This window comes from Mya arenaria, chromosome 12, assembly GCF_026914265.1.
Source record: "Mya arenaria isolate MELC-2E11 chromosome 12, ASM2691426v1".
Taxonomy (NCBI): Eukaryota; Metazoa; Mollusca; class Bivalvia; order Myida; family Myidae; genus Mya; species Mya arenaria.
In genome coordinates this window covers 23,280,730-23,303,654 of record NC_069133.1, presented here as the reverse complement: position 1 = coordinate 23,303,654, position 22,925 = coordinate 23,280,730, and the positions used below count along the sequence as shown (strand labels likewise).

At 37.7% G+C, this 22,925-nt stretch overlaps 1 protein-coding gene and 1 long non-coding RNA gene across 3 annotated transcripts; both read right to left on the bottom strand.

The window, feature by feature from the left end:
• Window positions 1-1,797: 1,797 nt before the first annotated feature.
• LOC128211422 (uncharacterized) lies at window positions 1,798-18,162 on the bottom strand. The gene is made up of 4 exons (XM_052916195.1): window positions 17,919-18,162; window positions 12,837-12,933; window positions 4,739-4,836; window positions 1,798-4,404 (listed from the first exon to the last, which is right to left on the bottom strand). The coding sequence occupies exons 1-4, from the start codon at window positions 17,959-17,961 to the stop codon at window positions 4,289-4,291; spliced, it is 354 nt and encodes a 117-aa protein (XP_052772155.1). The 5' UTR covers window positions 17,962-18,162; the 3' UTR covers window positions 1,798-4,288.
• LOC128211423 (uncharacterized) lies at window positions 5,693-10,320 on the bottom strand. Of its 2 annotated transcripts, XR_008257284.1 has the most exons (5): window positions 9,239-10,320; window positions 8,731-8,899; window positions 8,350-8,565; window positions 7,865-8,024; window positions 5,693-7,638 (listed from the first exon to the last, which is right to left on the bottom strand). It is a non-coding gene; the product is annotated as an uncharacterized LOC128211423 (long non-coding RNA). The 2 variants fall into 2 exon arrangements; XR_008257283.1 differs by having other exon boundaries at window positions 8,731-10,320.
• Window positions 18,163-22,925: the final 4,763 nt, after the last annotated feature.

The window sequence follows — 22,925 nt, the reverse complement described above, 5'->3', positions numbered from 1 at the left end:
AATGTTTGGTGCAAATTGTGTAGGGGTTCATTAGGGATAAAAGGATAAAATGATGTTCAAGTACACTAGTGGATTCAGGGCGCGGGGGGATATCTAAATATGATTAACATCTTTCTACAAACCAGAACAGAAAAGGAAACCACAATGTGTCTCAAAATGAACAGTGCATGACTGTAAAGAATGTTCTCAAATTGTTTATATTATAAACTGATAAAATACATATATACATTCATACAAACTCATATAAAACATAGAACACAGAAGCTATCATAAATGGGCCTCCTCAACTTTCATAAGTAAAACTATCATAAACGCTTTTGCTTCAGTCAACTTTCGAAATTCGTATGTGTAATGGCTCATATCCAGATATAATCGTGAACAAAATCATATAATATATTGATGAATAGATAGGTGGATGGATGAATGAACGGACTTGCGCATGATAATTATTTTGTTTATCAGTTTATTAATGCAAATTTGAATGAAAAAGGCCCTTGTGAAAAACAAAAAATCATAAAACGCTAAATCATAGTTCTAAAGTTTAAGTCGGCCTTGCAAACGGCACACTCTCTCCACAGCAACATAAACTTAACACATGTATATTTCGCATGCCTACTTTTGGTCAAACAAACTTAATCATTCCGATTCATTTGATTCGAAGGCGTTCCTTGGATCATAAAAATGTATGTATGTATGTATGTATGTATGTATGTATGTATGTATGTATGTATGTATGCATGCATGCATGCATGCATTACATGCATGCATGCATGTATGCATGTATGTGTGTATGTATGTATGTATGTATGTATATTTTAAGTGCTCGATGTAAAGCACCGACACACAGGGTACAACTTTCCTTGGTTAAACCACTACCGAGTACAACACTTTTCCAAGCACTACCCTTTTAATGCCAAGCGCTAGGCAAGGGAGATACTTGTACCAACTTTTAACGTCTTTTGGTATGACGCGGCCAAGGATCGAACCCACGACCTCCCGCTCCGTAGGCAGAATGTGCCAGGCCGAAACAAGCTGGGTTTACGTAGGGACAAAATCTGCTGGACCAGAATCTGAGGAATTTGACGCCGTGTGTAACTACTAGGCTTCTGATCTCGACAGACTGAATTTACAGCTGGAAAGGAAATATTTTTTGAAGTCGAAACGTTGTCTGCGCACCACAATGACACAGGGCCTAAACAATTGCTTGATAAGTACTTAATTAGAGCAACCCTCAGTGTTTTCACTTTCATATAAATCATCTATTAGCTACTCTGAACAGCCTAGCTTAAGCATTTAAATACTTTTCTAAAATATGGAATGTTTAATCTGAAATATACCCGAAAACCCGAAAACGTTCCCACTCAATTCCGCAAATTAAATATTTCACCGGAGGAGAATGCCCCCGCACACATTTCCATCGGCGGATTTTTACTTACTTTCTGACCGCACCATTCTTAACATGGCGACGGCGGGCCTGTAAGAAAACAGTTTAGCTTTACATAGATACATACTAGTAAAAGAACAACATAATGTTTTTAGTTAAGTGTATAATAAACGCAATTGTGACGTTGTGACGACTAGAAAGATACCGAATATACGCCAAACGTGCCATTCACGGGGCGGGGGGGGGGGCATGTATCTGGATGCTCTTAAATGTGCAAATACTTTCAAATATGTCAAGCTACGCTCCTATAAACTTGCATAAGTTTGATTTCTTTACAGTTAAAATGTTAAAACCATACATAAAACTCTACAGTATACAAAAAAAGTTTAAACGTAATTTGAAACAACAGTAACAACAGTTTTGTTAAAGTTTATTTCTGTCAGTTTGTAACAATATAATGAAATAAAATGTAACCTTATTCTAGTTTTAATGTTTCAAATAAGAATACTTTGAGTTTGACTTAAGAAAAGCAATGGTTTTACACAATAATTACCTCTCATGTTAAAAATATCAGGCAGAGAATGTGACATATTATGAGCATAAAAATCAAACAAGCATTTTCAGTGAAAGATATCCCCCGCCAACGATGGCTTGTTTGTGCTTGATGGCTTGTTTGTGCTTGAAGGTTAAAAAAATCTCAGAAAGAATAAGATAAGCACATTGGTTTTGCTGAGAAACGGCTGAAAACAATGATTTTTTAATATAAATCAAGGGCAATAACTCTAAGGAAAATTGACCAATCCAAAAGAAAAATAGACAGGCATCATCACAGTATGTTGGTTCTTATTTATTCCAAGTGTCATGAAATTCTACCAGCTAGTTGCATAGAAAAGGCTGCAAACATGGATCTTTTAATAAATCAAGGGCAAATAACTCATATAGAAATTACACAATCCAAAATATAAATAAACAGGCATCATCGCAGTATGTTGGTTCATATTTATTTCAAGTTTCAAGAATTTCTACCAACTAGTTACTGAGAAATGGCTGTAAATGAGAGTTTTTCAAAAATTCAAGGGCAATAACTCCAAGTACAATTGACCAATCCAAAAAAATAAATGAACAGGCATCATCCCAGTATAGTAATTCATATTTATTTTAAGTTTCATGAAATTCTGCCAGCTAGTGACTGAGAAATGGCTGTGAATGTGCATTTTTCAAAAAATCAAGGGCAATAACTCCAAGGACAATTGACCAATCGAATTTTTTTTGGACGGGCATCATTCCAGTATACTGGTTCATATTTATTTTAAGTTTCATGAAATTATACCGGCTAGTTACTGAGAAAACGCAGGTGACGGACGGACGGACGGACGGAAGGAAGGACGGACGGAAGGAAAGACGGACGGACGGACGGAAGGAAGGACGGACGGAAGGAAAGACGGACGGACGGACGGAAGGACGGACGGACAACGCCATTTCAATATCCCCCTCCCTATTGCATAGGCGGGGGATAATAAACATGGTGAAATATCCAAAGGCTGCTTTAAGTTACGAGTCTTTACTATTAAAGTGATTCGATTGGTTTCTAATTATAATTCTATTAATAATTGAATATTTTATTATATACTGAATATATACTTGGTACAAGTTGGTGGTAGCAGTTGCCTTTTATTTGCTAACTGACTAAAGTTAATTGCTGTGTATTGCTTTGATTGTTTTGGAAGAACAAAAATGTAAACATATATATACGAGTATATGTGTATTGTGAACTATAAACCGTTCCGTACAAAGTTAAACTTGAAGTCTTGGTTATAATTTTTTTTATACCTGTACAAACAATAGTGAATAAATAATAACTAACAGGCAATTTTAATACAATATGTTTGCATGATAGTGAACAGAATAACGAAGCAAATCTGAGAAGAGTTATATTGTATTTAGTGTTACACACAATTTTGATAAAAATGCCAAGGTTGGTAAAAGTTTCGTGAAACACGTGCAGAATGGTGAAACATAAGTTGAGAAGGTAAAATAACAGGGCAGAAGAATGGCAAACATGAGTTGTGAAGGTAAAATAACAGGACAGAGTGGTAAAACATGAGTTGTGAAGGTAAAATAACAGGGCAGAATGGCAAAACATGAGTTGTGAAGGTAAAATATCAGGGCAGAATGGCAAAACATGGGTTGTGAAGGTAAAATATCAGGGGAGAATGTTGTGAAGGTAAAATATCAGGGCAAAATGGCGAAACATGAGTTGTGAAGGTAAAATATCAGGGCAGAATGGCAAAACATGGGTTGTGAAGGTAAAATATCAGGGGAGAATGTTGTGAAGGTAAAATATCAGGGCAAAATGGCGAAACATGAGTTGTGAAGGTAAAATATCAGGGGAGAATGGCAAAACATGAGTTGTGAAGGTAAAATATCAGGGGAAGAATGGCAAAACATGAGTTGTGAAGGTAAAATATCAGAGCAGAATGGCAAAACATGGGTTGTGAAGGTAAAATATTAGGGGAGAATGGCAAAACATGAGTTGTGAAGGTAAAATATAAGGGGAGAATGTTGTGAAGGTAAAATATCAGGGCAGAATGGCAAAACATGAGTTGAGAAGGTAAAATATCAGCGCTGAATGGCAAAACATGAGTTGTGAAGGTAAAATATCAGGGCAGAATGGCAAAACATGAGTTGTGAAGGTAAAATATCAGGGCAGAATGGCAAAAAAATGAGTTGTAAAGGTAAAATATCAGAGGAGAATGGCAAAACATGAAGGTAAAATATCAGGGCATAATTGCAAAAGCTTAAGTTGTGAAGGTAAAATATCAGGAGAAGAATGGCAAAAGCTTAAGTTATGAAGGTGAAATATCAGGGCAGAATGGCAAAAGCTGAAGTTGTGAAGGTAAAATATCAGTGCGGAGAGTAATATATCTGTTCCACCATTGGGTTGACAAATCTCGCCTGTCCGGTCGGGGCAGGGGGTATGTATCCCGTTTGTACTGGCGCACATTGGTGAAACGGCGCCACTGGACAAGAGACAGAAACACATGGTAAACAATCATTTTATGTAATGGGGGTATTTCATAGCAGTAATTTATTCCTGCTTCACTGATTCTTTACATAGTTTAAACACTCGAACACCAGGCTTTCCCAGTTAACAGATATAAGTATCCTGAGTAGAACAATATTATTGTCCAATCCAAACCATTCTTTTCAAAACCTAGTCATGCGTGGCAACTGCGCTGACGCATGCTAAAACCGGCTTTTCGTTGTTTAAGAGCCCCCTTAGCCAACCTGTTGATGTGTTGACCATGACCACATTGGCGCCGGGCAAAGGATGCTGAAAGTATACTGACTGACCTGTGTAGGAGCGTCTCCTGTAAAAGCAGGCAACCGCAGCAATAACGCAGAGGAAGATGACGATACTAAATCCTAGCATAACAAAAAGGCCTACGCTCCTGAAAATAGAAGTTGCTTAAATCATACACAATTCTGTGTTTTAAATATCAATTAATGGTGGTGGTAACGATCACGTTTTGGTTTTATCAGTACGAGGGGCATTCAGTATGCTATGCAACTGAAGCTTATACATCCAGTGTGTAACTCAACCGGGGCACATTCATTCAGAATGTTATCCAACTGATTTAGCTCGTACACCATGTCTTTTTACAGATTATTTCCATTTCATACATCAAGCAATCAAATAAAGTCATGGAGCGTAATGGGAAATGTACACTGATGCCTACTTACAGAACTCCCCAGCCAGCAAAACATATGGGACCCTTTTGGGTCCCACATGGGTTACCATATGGGTCCCATATGTGGGCTACTCATCTGGGCCCCACATGAGTTTTGCAACAGGGCTCCATGTGGGTCCCATATGGGCAACCCATATGGGCTGAATGTGTGACCCATATGGGCCCCACATGGGTTTTGGAACAGGGCTCGATTAAGGACCCATATGAGCCCCACATGGGTTTTTGAACAGGGCTTGATATGGGACCCATATGGGTCCAACATGGTATATGTGGGCTGTATATGCCCTACCTAAGAAATATATTTGGGGTAAACCGTTACCTTTGTTATTACATGTTATAATATATTGAGTCCAATTACCTAAAATATTTGATCTTGAGTGTTCACCTATTGCATTACTATCCTTTCTTTGGTTATCTAGACAAACAGCTATGTAGCGAAGTACAAATGACATAATGTCAACATAATATTTCATTACACAACAAAGATAGCAATAATCTTATTAAGTTTATTAACATGAAAACATTAGAAATGTAAAACAAGATGTACACTAAAAAAGTCAACAAAAATTACATACTGACAATGTTTAGATTTTGCGTAATACTGGCAATATAAGTGGCACACAAGAAAAATGTGACTGAAATTATGACACATTTTTTCAGTTTGGTTTGACAATACCAAGCTAAAAAGATCTAGTACATTTATATGGTTATTTGATTAATAACTTAATGATAAGTGAAAACTTTGTTTTATTGATTGTATCTGTCAGTTAAAGCTGTCAAATTGAAAAAGCGTGTCAAAAATTACATGTAACAAAACACACTTTTTAAAGGCTTTAACAACATTCGGAGCTCCTCGGCCATTTTTGAAAACAACCTCTGATGTATTTGGACGGTTTACATACTCAAAAAGAGGAACGTTTAATTCCGCTGCAAGTAGATCGCGTAGTAAATTTTTTAGCAGTTAAACTTTATGACTTAACTCTTGGGAATCTTAATTATGTTTGCAATAATACACTTCACTGGCAATCAATTTAAACTTAGATCAATAAATACAACTCTAAAACCCTACATCTAATTAATGATATAATTAAGAAATTTACAAACTACTTCAACTGATGTAATGGCTTACATCCGAGGTTGTTTTCGATAAAAATGGCCGAGGAGCTCCGAATGCTTTAAAGAATGTGTTTAAAAACATACACAAATCGAAAGACGCACAACTCTTATAAACAGAGCATGGAGTGCATCTACACATTCAAGTATAACAATATTGCTTAGACATAAAGCAGCGTTTCAAACCAGAAATGAAATAACAGTTTCAGGTTAATTGGCACATTGGATTCAATAACAAAAATCATACATGCAAAATAAAAAAGAATTTAAAAGGAGAGAAAATTAAACACAAACCACAGCTATTGACTAACACAATTAATGCACCTTGTAATACTGACTAGTGAACTGACATGACTGAATGTTAAAACATATATATCCTTATTTCCTCGATGTATGAAGAGTTACATTACAAAATACATATTAAACAAAAGAAGAGCAACAGCATATAAGTTATAACAAATATTTACATAATAAAATTTTATCATTTAGACCTGATTCATTGTTGTATATCAAGAAGGATTAATTAATATATACACACCCAATCCATAGGTTAAAAAAATGTATCTACCATGTACAAATCTGGGATCACTGTTATCACAAGGGAAATAAATGGGGTTGATATAATTAAAGTCATCTGGCCCCAATTTCTCGAAAGTTCTTAAGCGTAACACCCTTAAGTAGCTTATTTCATATAGCCAAATTTCTTACTTCATCTTAAAATAAGTTTATTGTGAGTGTATCAAAGTTTAAAATGGTGTACCCAGGATAAGAAAATATTATAGTAAAACAAAAACCGACATCATTCCGTGATATTATGATAATTATTCAATGCCAACAGGTTTCGCTTTTTAAGAGTCTTCTTTAGAACAATCATCCAAATGTGAACTATACATATTGGTCTTGTTGATGGTTCTCTCATTTGTCATGGACAGTTTGTCTTATGTTTATACAAAAAAGTAAAAGCAACATGGATTTGCCTATAAATATAGATAAGAAATGCTCTTCTTGCAACCCTTAACGATATGATAATTTAGGGAAAAAGTTGGAGATATCTCATTATTACATTATCGTGATACATTTTGCATACAAACTACATAACATGTCACACGACATTGATGTGTTTATGATAAAACAATAGAAGCATACATATTGTACATAATCAATTTGAAAAATATTCTGACAATTTTTGTTGGTTTAATTCTGAGTCGTAAATCTGAATTTTTTTGGTAAGTAAATAAGTCAACATTCTACTCAGGAAGCATCGGGGTGACCCTTGCTCGGTCTTTGCGGCCAACCTCACGACCTCGAGACTCGGAAAGCCACTTCTAAATGGCCCCCTCCATTTCCTTGCGGTTCTAAAGCGTGTTGCTGGGTTTAATTGTAGACATCCTGTAAATAGTGTTAGTGGATAGATGAATATCTGAGAATATTTATCGTCAACTATATATGGTAATTTTAGCTAGGCAGATAAATTTAGATAGGTATCTTAAAAAGTTTGTCATTTTTTAACACTAATACTCAGGTATATTTTTAAAAAAAATCCATTGATGTATATGCACAGCATAGGTAGTTTCATTTAGCACACCTTAATATATACAATAACAAAACCACCTACTGAACAAGATGTTTATCAAGTGGAGTCTGTACAGTTTCTTTTTTTGTTTGGTTTCCTTAAGGTTGTTTTGGCGGGCCAGATTTGTTGTCAACACCGTCTTCATTATCTGGGAAACCGTGTTCACTGTGTCACTCCCACCATATTCTGCAAAGTATTTTACCTTGAACAAAAAGTTGTGGATGAAAATGCCTGTAAATCCACATATAAATGCAAAACAGCAAAAACTTTTAAGCAGAACCATAGTATCCATAGTATCACACTCAATGTGGTACAATTAAATATTAACATTTGAAGCACTGTCAGCGCCCCCTATACTGGCTCAGTTTGTGTGCCTGCCCTTATATTGATAATATCAGATCACGTTTCAAAAACAAACTTGAATGAATAATGTCACTTCAAAATGTAATTTTAAAGATCAAATTATGCATTTTTAAATTTAAAGACACCTCATAAAAAAATCAGTTAACTATGTTTGGGAAACTTACAACGGATGTTGCAGCATTCGCTTGTGCCTTTCGCTCATTGAACGCTGCCAAATCTACCACAGTTTTGAAGGGGAAAGATACCCCCTCTGCCAACTCACTTGGAACTGCATCTTGTGCTGAACCTCTCGCCAGGATGAAACGCAGGAGCAGGCTGCGTATGCTGTCGCAATTGCTCCTGCTGGTTTTCTAAAATCACAAAGATCCAGGTGTCCCGATCTGGAACAAATAACATTCTGTCAAAAAATAAAAAAAATAAACAAGACACTACAGAACCATTAAACCAATAATGTGATTGGCTGTTTGTTAATGTTTATAATAATAAAAAGATGCAAGGTTCAATTATGAAAACCACTTTACATTCCATTAAAATTTTCTATTTACCTTCTTGGATTCTGCTCTACCGAGCATCGAATAATGAACGGGTAGCTGGAATGTTGGGGGGTGTTGGTCTTGGCTGTAACAGGGCCATCATCCTCATCATCACCATTAGCAGCAGTGGCAGGCTGTTCACCCTGGCTCATATCCTCGTACAGCCTCGATGCTTGGTGCACTTTTAAATTGGATAAAAGATTAATGATTGTCAGAATCCATTCATGAGAAAAGAATATGTTAAAGTCTCTTTGGAGGTCTATATGTAAATAGGTTCCCCACAGCTGCATTAACCATTTGTTTGCCGATATTTCTTTTAGTTTTGTTTTGTTTTGGCATCTGCCATCCCGAATGCCTTTACTTTATAATTTATATATTATCACGAAATTATATAACAAAATACAAAATCGTAGCACAAACAATACTTCTACATGAAAGTCATCAGTAATTCACTTGTTTAACATCAAATTACTATAAATATAAATACAAGTTGCTTTAAAAGTTAAATAAGAACCTTTACCTTTTCTTTAAAGATGAGTTGAACCATTGTATTTTCACTCAATCACGTTCATCATCCGCGCGTCGATAAAATGTCACGTGACAATTATTTCTTTTTGTGACTGAATTTCTACTAAAAACACAATTGCAAAAGGTTTATATTTGAGAAGTAATAAAAAATGAAAATACGGAAAAATATCATCGCCACAATATCGTGCCTCACCATCTACACTGCCCTACTATAATGATAATGCCGAGTATATGGGACCCATATGGGACCTATCTGGGGCATATCATGGCAAAAGATGTAAAGCCGATTCATGAAATAATGAACTTTTTTCACATAGTATCGATGTTTACATATTTTCATTATAACAATGATCTTCGTTTCCCTTTGTGTATCCAATTAATATAGATGAGCAGCTATATGGGTCCCATCTGGGTCCCATCTGGGCATTCTCAAACATATGGGTCCTATATGGGCCCCATATGGGCTTTTTGTCCAGATTCAGCCCATATGGGACATATTTAGCCTTGCTTGCTGGGTCTTGGTTTGTCATTCAAAGAAATTAAGGTCAAATTATTCAATAATGCAGCTGAATCCCGTATATTCAAATGTAATCCAAGTAAATCCGTATGTAATGCAACTATAGCATGTACATTCAGAAACAGTGCAACATTTAGTAGGAAATGCAACTGGAACTTGTTCATCCAGTGTGTAATGTAACAGAAACTCGTAAATCCACTGTGTAATGTAACAGAAACTTGTAAATCCAGTGTGTAAAGTAAGATAAACTTGTAAATCCAGTGTGTAAATTAATAGAAACACGTAAATCCAGTGTGTAATGCAACTGAAATTTGTTCATCCAGTGTGTACTGTAACAAAAACTCGTTAATCCAGTGCGTAATGTAACAGAAACTCGTAAATCCAGTGTGTAATGCAACTGAAACTTGTTCATCTAGTGTCTAATGTGACAGAAACTAGTACATTCAGTGTGTAATGTATCTGAAGCTCGTTTATTCAGTATGTAATGCAACTGAGGCTCACACATTCAGGATGTAATGCAACTGAAGCTAACACATTCAGGATGTAATCCAACTGAAGTTCGTACCATCAGTGTGAAATACAACCGAAGCTCGCAAATTCGGGATTCGGGATGTACGGCAACTGCAGTTCGTACAATCAGTGTAAAATACACCTGAAGCTCGCACATTAAGGATGTAACGCAACTGCAGTTCGTACAATCAGTGTAAAATACACCTGAAGCTCGCACATTAAGGATGTAACGCAACTGCAGTTCGTACAATCAGTGTAAAATACACCTGAAGCTCGCACATTAAGGATGTAACGCAACTGCAGTTCGTACAATCAGTGTAAAATACACCTGAAGCTCGCACATTAAGGATGTAACGCAACTGCAGTTCGTACAATCAGTGTGAAATACAACTGAAGCTCGCACATTAAGGATGTAACGCAACTGAAGTTCGTACAATCAGTGTGAAATACAACTGAAGCTCGCACATTAAGGATGTAACGCAACTGCAGTTCGTACAATCAGTGTAAAATACACCTGAAGCTCGCACATTAAGGATGTAACGCAACTGCAGTTCGTACAATCAGTGTAAAATACACCTGAAGCTCGCACATTAAGGATGTAACGCAACTGCAGTTCGTACAATCAGTGTGAAATACAACTGAAGCTCGCACATTAAGGATGTAACGCAACTGAAGTTCGTACAATCAGTGTAAAATACACCTGAAGCTCGCACATTAAGGATGTAACGCAACTGCAGTTCGTACAATCAGTGTAAAATACACCTGAAGCTCGCACATTAAGGATGTAACGCAACTGAAGTTCGTACAATCAGTGTAAAATACACCTGAAGCTCGCACATTAAGGATGTAACGCAACTGCAGTTCGTACAATCAGTGTGAAATACAACTGAAGCTCGCACATTAAGGATGTAACGCAACTGAAGTTCGTACAATCAGTGTGAAATACAACTGAAGCTCGCACATTAAGGATGTAACGCAACTGCAGTTCGTACAATCAGTGTAAAATACACCTGAAGCTCGCACATTAAGGATGTAACGCAACTGCAGTTCGTACAATCAGTGTAAAATACACCTGAAGCTCGCACATTAAGGATGTAACGCAACTGCAGTTCGTACAATCAGTGTGAAATACAACTGAAGCTCGCACATTAAGGATGTAACGCAACTGAAGTTCGTACAATCAGTGTAAAATACACCTGAAGCTCGCACATTAAGGATGTAACGCAACTGCAGTTCGTACAATCAGTGTAAAATACACCTGAAGCTCGCACATTAAGGATGTAACGCAACTGCAGTTCGTACAATCAGTGTAAAATACACCTGAAGCTCGCACATTAAGGATGTAACGCAACTGCAGTTCGTACAATCAGTGTAAAATACACCTGAAGCTCGCACATTAAGGATGTAACGCAACTGCAGTTCGTACAATCAGTGTGAAATACAACTGAAGCTCGCACATTAAGGATGTAACGCAACTGCAGTTCGTACAATCAGTGTGAAATACAACTGAAGCTCGCACATTAAGGATGTAACGCAACTGCAGTTCGTACAATCAGTGTAAAATACACCTGAAGCTCGCACATTCAGGATGTAAGGCAACTGTAGGTCGTTTATTAAGTATGCAATGCAACTGAAGCTCGTACATTCAGGATGTACTGCAACTGAAGCTCGTACATTCAGGATGTACTGCAACTGAAGCTCGTACATTCAGGATGTACTGCAACTGAAGCTCGTACATTCAGGATGTACTGCAACTGAAGCTCGTACATTCAGGATGTACTGCAACTGAAGCTCGTACATTCAGGATGTACTGCAACTGAAGCTCGTACATTCAGGATGTACTGCAACTGAAGCTCGTACATTCAGGATGTACTGCAACTGAAGCTCGTACATTCAGGATGTACTGCAACTGAAGCTCGTACATTCAGGATGTACTGCAACTGAAGCTCATACATTCAGGATGTACTGCAACTGAAGCTCGTACATTCAGGATGTACTGCAACTGAAGCTCGTACATTCAGGATGTAATGTAACTGAAGTTCATACATTAAGGATGTAATGCAACTAAAGATCGTACATCCAGGATGTAATGCGACTGCAGTTCGTACATTCAGAATGTAATGCAACTAAAGATCGTACAACCAGGATGCGACTGAGAATGCTAATTCATTATTTCTCGCTTCAAATGTCACTATAAAACAGTTTTCACGCACCTTTCAAGAAATGATGCCTCACTCTCCTTAGAACTACTTAAAGACCGATTTGACTTTTTAAAGTTCCAGCAACCCCCCCCCCCCCTCTACATTTTTACTTAATTTTGTTTAACTGAGGTGGGAGAAAAAGCATCTACCATAGCCGCTCGTGTAAGATAGGTTCATCCCGACCCTCGCGCAGGGTGTTTTGCGTAACTTGGTAAACCTCGTTTCCGCAAAACACCCTTCGCTCGGGTCGGAAAGAACCTATCTTACACTCTCGGCCATGAAAGATACTTATATTCTTTCTCATTGACCAATCCAAGTCTCCTACAACATGAGTAAAGGAGAGTTCAAACTAGGTGGTTTACCATTCAGTATAGCAGCACTTTGTATTGTCTGCACAGCAGTAGCCTACTACACAAGAAAGACTCTCCCCACAAGGTTCGTAAGACCGGACTAAGCCGACTGAAATAAATATATAAACATAAGTTTAGCGAAATAGAAGTTTGTAAAAGCTATTACAGCAAATATACTGTATTGAAACACAGAGTTATCATTGCGAAGTCTCCATCTAATCAAATAAGGTATTTTACGCCCAATCAGAGTATCGGTGTTGTAAACATAGCACAACGTCAGAATGACCCGGGTCAGTGGCAGACCCATATGGAGGCTATTCGTTGCCAAACGTCCAGACGTGTAATTCACACAATGTGCTTCTTAATCGTACTAAATATCTCTTACTTAAAGGTTAATTTTTTTGTCAATATTTCTCAGAAAAAAGTACTTAATTACGCCACAATGCACCAATTCAGACTAAAAATATTTAAAATATTCTAGGGGGAGTACCCCTAAACCCCACTTCCCACATTTTAAACATATCAATGTCATGCCCACTCGAGGGATCATGTCCAAAAAGTTGTGCACCTAAATAACGCCCCTCTAACGCAGATCCCTGTTCAAAACCTGCTCCAGCAAACCCACGAAACTTTTGATGGACATCATAATGATATCCACCTAGTTTTGTCTGATGTTATACATTTACTATCTTAATAAGCATGTATGGTGTAAACGTGTTATTTCAATACATCATTGAAACAAAATATCCATGTGGATGGAAGAACAGCCCTCCAACCCACTTGTGTCCCCCAGTTATGAATTACGGGATTAGCCACTGTGAACCATAACAATCAAGGTGGGGGGGATTTCAAGAACATGAACAAATAGATATCGTGATTAGAAAAACAAACGCGCGATTTTTCCCCTCCAAAAGGGCTAGGGCCGCTTCACCTAAATGTGAAAAAAGCCCTGACTGTTGCGTGTGGGTGGGGTATAAAAGGTAGCAGCAAGTAATAATTGTTTATTAGCAATCCATTGACTTCACCATTAAAATACTTTATTAATTACTTATAAAATGATATTCGTTACAGTATAATGTACGAGTTATATGAAGTTGTAATTTTAGTGTATTTTATCCATACAGTTCCAGCTACCAGGTATTAAAACTCTGGGGCATCTTAGTGAATAATGTCAACTTTATGAAAATTTAGATTTTTTTCTTCATAAATTTTAAATTATCTAATATTACTTGCAATCTTAAACATTGCAAAAAGGCAAGAAAGTGTCCTCCAATGGTAGAATTTAAAATAGTGTTTATAGTCATTTAAAGCTGCACTCTCACAGATTGACAGTTTTGACAACCTTTTTTTTGTCCCAGACACGGCTGATTTTGGCAGCAATGCTTTCTAAATAAATAATAAGATAACTCACAATAAAACGGATCTAAATTGTTTGGAAAACTGCCGACATTTTTCATTTTTTTTTTAAAACGTTACTGTAGTATCACTTTTAGCCATAAAACATCAATTTGCGAACGTAAAACTGAAAAACTGTATCAGATCTTTTGTCAGAAGTCTTATACCACTGGTATCCAGACATTTACGCAAAAATTGACTAATTCCAAAACAAAAAATAAAAAATAGTTGTCAACACGGTCAATATGTGAGAGTGCAGCTTTTAAAGAAGAATAAGACAATAGCACTTTTCATTCTTGAAGTATAATTTAATGCTAATGACTTACATTTTGTTGTGTTTGAGTCAAGTATCATTTTACATACATCTCATTTCATGTCATATGTGCGTATTAATTACCATTATATAGACAAAAACATGTTGTAATATCATATATTATTTTATTCGACATGAAATAATTTATAATCCATCCTGCTTCCAAATCATAGTCCATAGTGTCATAATATAGATGATTCGTAATGTCCATAATAAGGTTCGCAATGTCCATGGTCCAAAGTATCCATAATTGGTTTAAATAGAGCCGAGTGATAGCGGAAATTTCCGAAAGACGTAAGGAGGAACTAAGACATGGTTAAGGCGGAGCTATCTAAACATTAAATTAAATTCATCTCGTAAACATGTTCAACTGCGAATGAAGAGTCACCACCATACAATGTACTTTGTAGAACTACGAACTGAAATCTGTCTTTTACACACCGCAATGTAAAACTCGGCATGTGACTTTCACAGAATGACGTGTGTTTACTATACAAAACGTTATAAACACGACTGAAACATCTTTTGAATAGATGCAACGAGAATAAAACTCCAAGCGGTACAATGAAAAATGAAAATGTGCAGTGTAAAATGTAAACATACAACCGATGAGTTGGCGGTTGTAAAATGTAAATTGGTAAATCATCAATGTTACAAACCCAAAATACACACATACACGTCTGGACATTTGGCAACGAATGGCCTCCATAGACCCAGGGCTCCGTTTCATTTATGGTCTCATCGCAAATCCAGCAAGGTTGCAAGTCGCAAGAAATAGAGCTTACTCATATTTGTTACACTGCCCATTGTTTAAACCGTTTTAATCTCGTTTCTATTTTATCATCTCATGCATATTATATGCCAAAGATATAAATAAAAACTTGAAACTTTAAACTTGACTTTTTGCTCTATCGATAATTTGCGATACGCAGTCTACGAAATGACGTCACAGCATCACAGCGAGTACCTGTTTGTTTACAGTTTTGACAGACGATCTACTGTAATGGGCAGAACGGAAACAGAATTGGACTTTGAGTGATTTCGAGGAGCTTGTTTCGGGTTATGCAAAGTACTTCTCTTTTTTAGATCTAAGCACGGGCCGAGTACGACTGAGGCTGTAAAGAAAGCCGTGTTGAACGAAATATTGTTGAGGTTGGTATAAAACAGTTAATTTATAAGGGATCATTCAAGAACGCATTTTATACCTCTGACACATGGGACCCCTGTTTAACATCCAGTTCATATTTTATTTTTAAGGCGGGTAAAGAACATGCACCTCTGTATTCGTTTTCTCTTACTTGTCCTACCATTAAATTTTTAGATTAACGATCGACCACATTTTTTGACGGGTTAGTCAAAAAAAATAAACCGTTTAATAGCGGTTATCACCATTGTCAAACAACAGGTTTAAACAATTACATTATCTTGTCGGACCTACAATGCAGTACGGAAAGGGCCGCTTATTTAAAAGTGAAAGTGATTCACATCGTATTTGTACCTAATCAGTTTCTGCCAACACACTGCCCAACATGATTACCAAGGAGAATATGTATCGTTGCTGATTTATAATGATGTCCAAGAATTAGCTTAATGCCATTGTATTCTTCTATTTTTCTCTTCCCAGTGATAGTGTGTGTATACCACGTGATAAAATGCACCAAAAATGCTCCGTCGGACGCCATTATTTTGCTTCGAATAAAGACTTAACAAAGATAACTTTACTATTTCTTCACCATTTAAAATGAAACATTGCGCAGTCTACACCGCTTACAGAACCCCGCCTTTGATCTTTTACCAAAGTTTGATTGATAGTTTCTTAAATCACTTCGACAAACCGTTTCACAAAACCACCGCCTGATTAAGCACTATCAAAACATAAATTTAGAAACTGGTTTGTCGGTGTGATTGAGAAAACAAATCATCTGATCAAACTCCAGTAATAAAACGAATGTGTGGTTCTTTAAGAGGCAAAGACTGCACTATGTTTCATTGTAAATGGTGAAGAAAAATAAAAGTTATCTTTGTTTTAAGACTTCATTCAAAGCAAAATATTGCCTTCCGCGTCGTAGCATCTGATTGAGCACTATCAAAACATAAGTTAGACTGTTAACACTCTAGAGGTCACAATTTGGGCACACTCTTAATGAAACTTGGTCAGAATGTTACCCTCAATAAAATTTTGGACGAGTTCGATATTGGGTCATCTGAGGTTAAAAACTAGTTCACCAGGTCAAATTTAAGGAAAAGCTTTTTAACACCTTAGAGGTCTCATTTATGACTGTATCTTCATGAAAAGTGGTCAGAATGTTTATATTAATAATTTTTAAGTCAAGTTTAAATCTGGGTTATGTGCTCTCAAAAACTAGGTCACCAGGTCAAATCATAGGAAAAGCTTGTTAGCACTCTAGAGGTCACATTTAGGATTGTATTTTCATGAAACTAAGTCAGAATGTATATATTGATTAGCTCTAGGCCAACTTCGAATCGTGGTTATGTGCGGTCAACATCTAGGTCACCAGGTCAAATTTAAGAAAAAGCTTGTTAACAATCAAGAGGTCACATTCATAAATGTTTCTTTATGAAAGTTGGTCAGAATGTTTATATTAATAATCTCTAAGTCAAGTTTAAATCTGGGGCATGTGTGGTCAAAACCTAGGTCATTATATCAAATCATAGGAAAAGCTTGTTAGCACTCTAGAGGTCACATTTATGACAGCATGTTCATGAAACTTAGTCAGAATATTCATATTGATTAGCTCTAGGCCAAGTTAGAATCTGGGTCATGTGCGATCAAAAACTAGGTCACAAGGTCAAGTAATAGGAAAAGCATGTTAATACTATAGAGGCCACATTTATGACCAAATGTTCATGGAACTTGATCAGAATGTTATTCTTGATGATCTTTATTGGATCAGGTGAGCGATACAGGGCCTTCAGGGCCCTCTTGTTTTACTTCTTATCTTTTTTTCATGAAACAGTTTAAATGCAGTTTCCTTCGTTGTTACTTTTTAAAAAGAGGGTTTTATTTGTTTGGATGGTCCAAAACCTACCAGCCAGGTGACTCTGAACATAGAATCGAATTGGCATGGCCTATGGCAAGGATGAATGGTGAACACATTGATTGAAAAGTCAGACATAATAAAATAATAGTTTTCATATTCATGCGGTAACTTAATTGATTGAATAGTAATTAGGCTTTAAAATAGGAAATAGCCAATCACAGGCAACTTCATATTACAGTATATACATATCAACGAAATGCAACAAGGAAATGCAATTTAAATATGATCATATAGTAGACTCGAAACTTTAATTAATCCAGTACCTGTTTAAAATAAGAACTTAAGATAGATTAATAAAATTAAATAATAAAAAAAGAAACTTACCTATGTTTAAAATGAGAAAGAAAATATTTTTCAAAACCGCCATTTTAATCTTATGTCAACGTAGTTGTTATAATTGAAACTTTGAAGTTACGAAATAACTTATAAAAATTTTCCGCTTGACTTCTTGAGTTATTTAGCCTTATAATTAATCTAGAATCTAAAAAGGATTTAATTCATTTAACCACTGCCACCACTTATGCATTTCGTAATACAATCATTTAATTACTAATTTGGTTTAATTGAAGTGTAAGAAGTGTTCAAATGATAAACAACGATAAACAACATACCTATATATAGTTAGCGTGATCATAATGTTCGGAGCAAAATCTAAGGGATTACATGGACACGCACAATAGTCGAACATTTAAAAAAGACGTTGTTTAGAGGCACCTTGCATGGGACCGAACGACATTGAACTGCATCCACAAACGTAAAAAAACACAATATAAACAAATATAAACACCAGGAACAGACAGCGCACGCACCAAAATAGCTTGACCGATTTAAAAATAAACTTTGTTTAGAGGCACTAGATATGGGATCGAACGACATTGAACTTCATCCACAAATGTATAAACACCACACAAAAAATCAAACACCACGAACAGACCAAACACGCATCAAAATAGCTTGACCGATTTAAAAATAAACTTTGTTCAGAGGCACCTGGCAAGGGACCGAACGACATCGAACTACATCCACAAACGTATCTATAAACACACCACATACACAACTACAAACACCAGGAACAGGCCACCCACGCATCACAATAGTTTGACCGATAAATGATGGGATTACCGCCTTGGAACGTCAGTGAAACAAGAGATCACTAGGACAAGAGTCCACTCGGAACTTCAACAAGTATGAAGGTCATAGCCTGACACTTGTTAGATGTTACTACATACAGCCCCTTTGGTTGCATTCAATTTGCAACTTAAGTTAAACTTATGAGCATGCGTACACTGACTTTCCATTTTCTATGTTTCTGTTATTGACAGAACGCAACTAAAAATAGAGTTTTGCTTTAAAATGCATTATGTAAGACAAATGGTAAGATAACAGTATAGCAAATGTAAGATAACATAAAAGCAATAAGTAAAAAGATAATAGAAAAATAATATTAACACAAACAGGCATGGCTTATACGCGAAAATGGAAAGGACCTTATTAGGTATGTTAAGTAAAACGCACTGGCCTATATATTGGGTGAGGTAGGGTGGGATAAAAAGCTTATGAAAATACTGCGTAATTCAGGTTAGCATAAGTTATCTGTGTAATTATTGCGTTGTGTTATCCGCAAGATGAGACGGTTAAATAATACTATCAAAATTGTAAACTCGGTACTAATAATTTACTACGTAACGAGTTATATCCCCTGAAAGTATCATAAATAAAATTATTTCTTAGACAATAAATTAAATTTTATGAGTACTCTCTAAAAAGTATGAGTTGAGTTCATTTGTTTTGAGTTATTGACAAACCAAGATAAAATTGAAAAAATATGTCATTTATTCACATCAAATGACGTAAATCGTTACAAACGAACAATTTACATGGCCGAAACAAAGTTGGAGGTAAATAAAACGCCATTAGAAACCCCAACCTCAACTCATTCGCTATAAGAGAGTGACAATCTGGACATAATGTAGAAACAATCAGTGACTAGTAAATTGAAATTGACATCAATCATTGACAACGACAAAATTAATTTCAAACATAGTGAATAAAGCAACTCCAGTCTCTAATCCATGTACAAGGCCTACAACTCCAGTCTCTTATCCATGAACTAGGCCTACAACTCCAGTTTCGAATAGAAATAGCATATAAAAGAGAGAAAGAGCCCACAACTCCAGTCTCTAATCCATGTTCCAGGCCCACAACTTCAGTCTCTAATCCATGTACCCGGCCTAGTCTCTAATCCACGTACCAGGCCTATTACTCCAGTCTCTGAAAAGAAATAGCACATGAAATAGAGAAAGAGCCCACAACTCCAGTCTCCTATCTATGTACCAGGCCCACAACTCCAGTCTCTAATCCATGTACCAGGCCTACAACACCAGTCTCTAATCCATGTACCAGGCATACAACACCAGTCTCTAATCCATGTACAAGGCCCACAACTCCAGTCTCTAATTCATGTTCCCGGCTTACAACACCAGTCTCTAATCCATGTACCCAGCCTACAACACCAGTCTCTAATCCATGTACAAGGCCCACAACTCCAGTCTCAAATCCATATACCAGGCCCAAAACTCCAGTCTCTAATCCATGTACCAGGCCTACAACACCAGTCTCTAAACCATGTACCCGGCCTACAACACCAGTCTCTAATCCATGTACCCGGCCTAAAACACCAGTCTCTTATCCATGTACCAGGCCTACCACTCCAGTCTCTAATCCATGTACCAGGCCCACAACTCCAGTCTCTAATCCATGTACCCGGCCTACAACACCAGTCTCTAATCCATGTACCCGGCCTACAACACCAGTCTCTAATCCATGTACAAGGCCTACAACACCAGTCTCTAATCCATGTACAAGGCCCACAACTCCAGTCTCTTATCCATGTACCAGGCCTACCACTCCAGTCTCTGAATAGAAAAAGCATATAAAAGAGAGAAAGAGCCCACAACTCTAGTCTCTAATCCACGTACCAGGCCTATTACTCCAGTCTCTGAAAAGAAATAGCACATGAAATAGAGAAGGAGCCCACAATACCAGTCTCCTATCTATGTACCAGGCCCACAACTCCAGTCTCTAATCCATGTACCAGGCCTACAACACCAGTCTCTAATCCATGTACAAGGCTTACAACACCAGTCTCTAATCCATGTACAAGGCCCACAACTCCAGTCTCTTATCCATGTACCAGGCCTACCACTCCAGTCTCTGAATAGAAAAAGCACATAAAAGAGAGAAAGAGCCCACAACTTTAGTCTCTAATCCACGTACCAGGCCTATTACTCCAGTCTCTGAAAAGAAATAGCACATGAAATAGAGAAAGAGCCCACAATACCAGTCTCCTATCTATGTACCAGGCCCACAACTCCAGTCTCTAATCCATGTACCAGGCCTACAACACCAGTCTCTAATCCATGTACCCGGCATACAACACCAGTCTCTAATCCATGTACAAGGCCCACAACTCCAGTCTCTTATCCATGTACCAGGCCTACCACTCCAGTCTCTGAATAGAAAAAGCACATAAAAGAGAGAAAGAGCCCACAACTGTAGTCTCTAATCCACGAACCAGGCCTATAACTCCAGTCTCTGAAAAGAAATAGCACATGAAATGGAGAAAGAACCCACAATACCAGTCTCCTATCTATGTACCAGGCCCACAACTCCAGTCTCTAATCCATGTACCAGGCCTACAACACCAGTCTCTAATCCATGTACCCGGCCTACAACTCCAGTCTCTAATCCATGTACAAGGCCCACAACTCCAGTCTCTTATCCATGTACCAGGCCTACCACTCCAGTCTCTGAATAGAAAAAGCACATAAAAGAGAGACAGAGCCCACAACTCTAGTCTCTAATCCACGTACCAGGCCTATTACTCCAGTCTCTGAAAAGAAATAGCACATGAAATAGAGAAAGAGCCCACAACTCCAGTCTCCTATCTATGTACCAGGCCCACAACTCCAGTCTCTAATCCATGAACCAGGCCTACAACACCAGTCTCTAATCCATGTACCAGGCCTACAACACCAGTCTCTAATCCATGTACCCGGCCTAAAACACCAGTCTCTAATCCATGTACCAGGCCCACAACTCCAGTCTCTAATCCATGTACCCGGCTTACAACACCAGTCTCTAATCCATATACCCGGCCTACAACACCAGTCTCTAATACATGTACAAGGCCCACAACTCCAGTCTCTAATCCATGTACCCGGCCTACCACTCCAGTATCTGAATAGAAAAAGCACATAAAAGAGAGAAAGAGCCCACAACTTTAGTCTCTAATCCACGTACCAGGCCTATTACTCCAGTCTCTGAAAAGAAATAGCACATGAAATAGAGAAAGAGCCCACAATACCAGTCTCCTATCTATGTACCAGGCCCACAACTCCAGTCTCTAATCCATGTACCAGGCCTACAACACCAGTCTCTAATCCATGTACCCGGCCTACAACACCAGTCTCTAATCCATGTACAAGGCCCACAACTCCAGTCTCTTATCCATGTACCAGGCCTACCACTCCAGTCTCTGAATAGAAAAAGCACATAAAAGAGAGAAAGAGCCCACAACTGTAGTCTCTAATCCACGAACCAGGCCTATAACTCCAGTCTCTGAAAAGAAATAGCACATGAAATGGAGAAAGAGCCCACAATACCAGTCTCCTATCTATGTACCAGGCCCACAACTCCAGTCTCTAATCCATGTACCAGGCCTACAACACCAGTCTCTAATCCATGTACCCGGCCTACAACACCAGTCTCTAATCCATGTACAAGGCCCACAACTCCAGTCTCTTATCCATGTACCAGGCCTACCACTCCAGTCTCTGAATAGAAAAAGCACATAAAAGAGAGACAGAGCCCACAACTCTAGTCTCTAATCCACGTACCAGGCCTATTACTCCAGTCTCTGAAAAGAAATAGCACATGAAATAGAGAAAGAGCCCACAACTCCAGTCTCCTATCTATGTACCAGGCCCACAACTCCAGTCTCTAATCCATGAACCAGGCCTACAACACCAGTCTCTAATCCATGTACCAGGCCTACAACACCAGTCTCTAATCCATGTACCCGGCCTAAAACACCAGTCTCTAATCCATGTACCAGGCCCACAATTCCAGTCTCTAATCCATGTACCCGGCTTACAACACCAGTCTCTAATCCATATACCCGGCCTACAACACCAGTCTCTAATACATGTACAAGGCCCACAACTCCAGTCTCTAATCCATGTACCCGGCCTACCACTCCAGTATCTGAATAGAAATAGCACATAAAAGAGAGAAAGAGCCCACAACTGTAGTCTCTAATCCACGTACCAG

What these genes read in the sequence shown, in the direction of transcription:
- LOC128211422 (XM_052916195.1), bottom strand. Translation starts at nt 17,961, where the DNA reads ATGGCGGTTTTGAAAAATATTTTCTTTCTCATTTTAAACATAG. An exon ending in CTTTCTCATTTTAAACATAG is followed by an intron (nt 12,934 to 17,918) that starts GTAAGTTTCTTT and finishes TATTTATTTCAG; the next exon opens with TCGGCTTAGTCCGGTCTTAC. An exon ending in AAGTGCTGCTATACTGAATG is followed by an intron (nt 4,837 to 12,836) that starts GTAAACCACCTA and finishes TTCTATTTTCAG; the next exon opens with GAGCGTAGGCCTTTTTGTTA.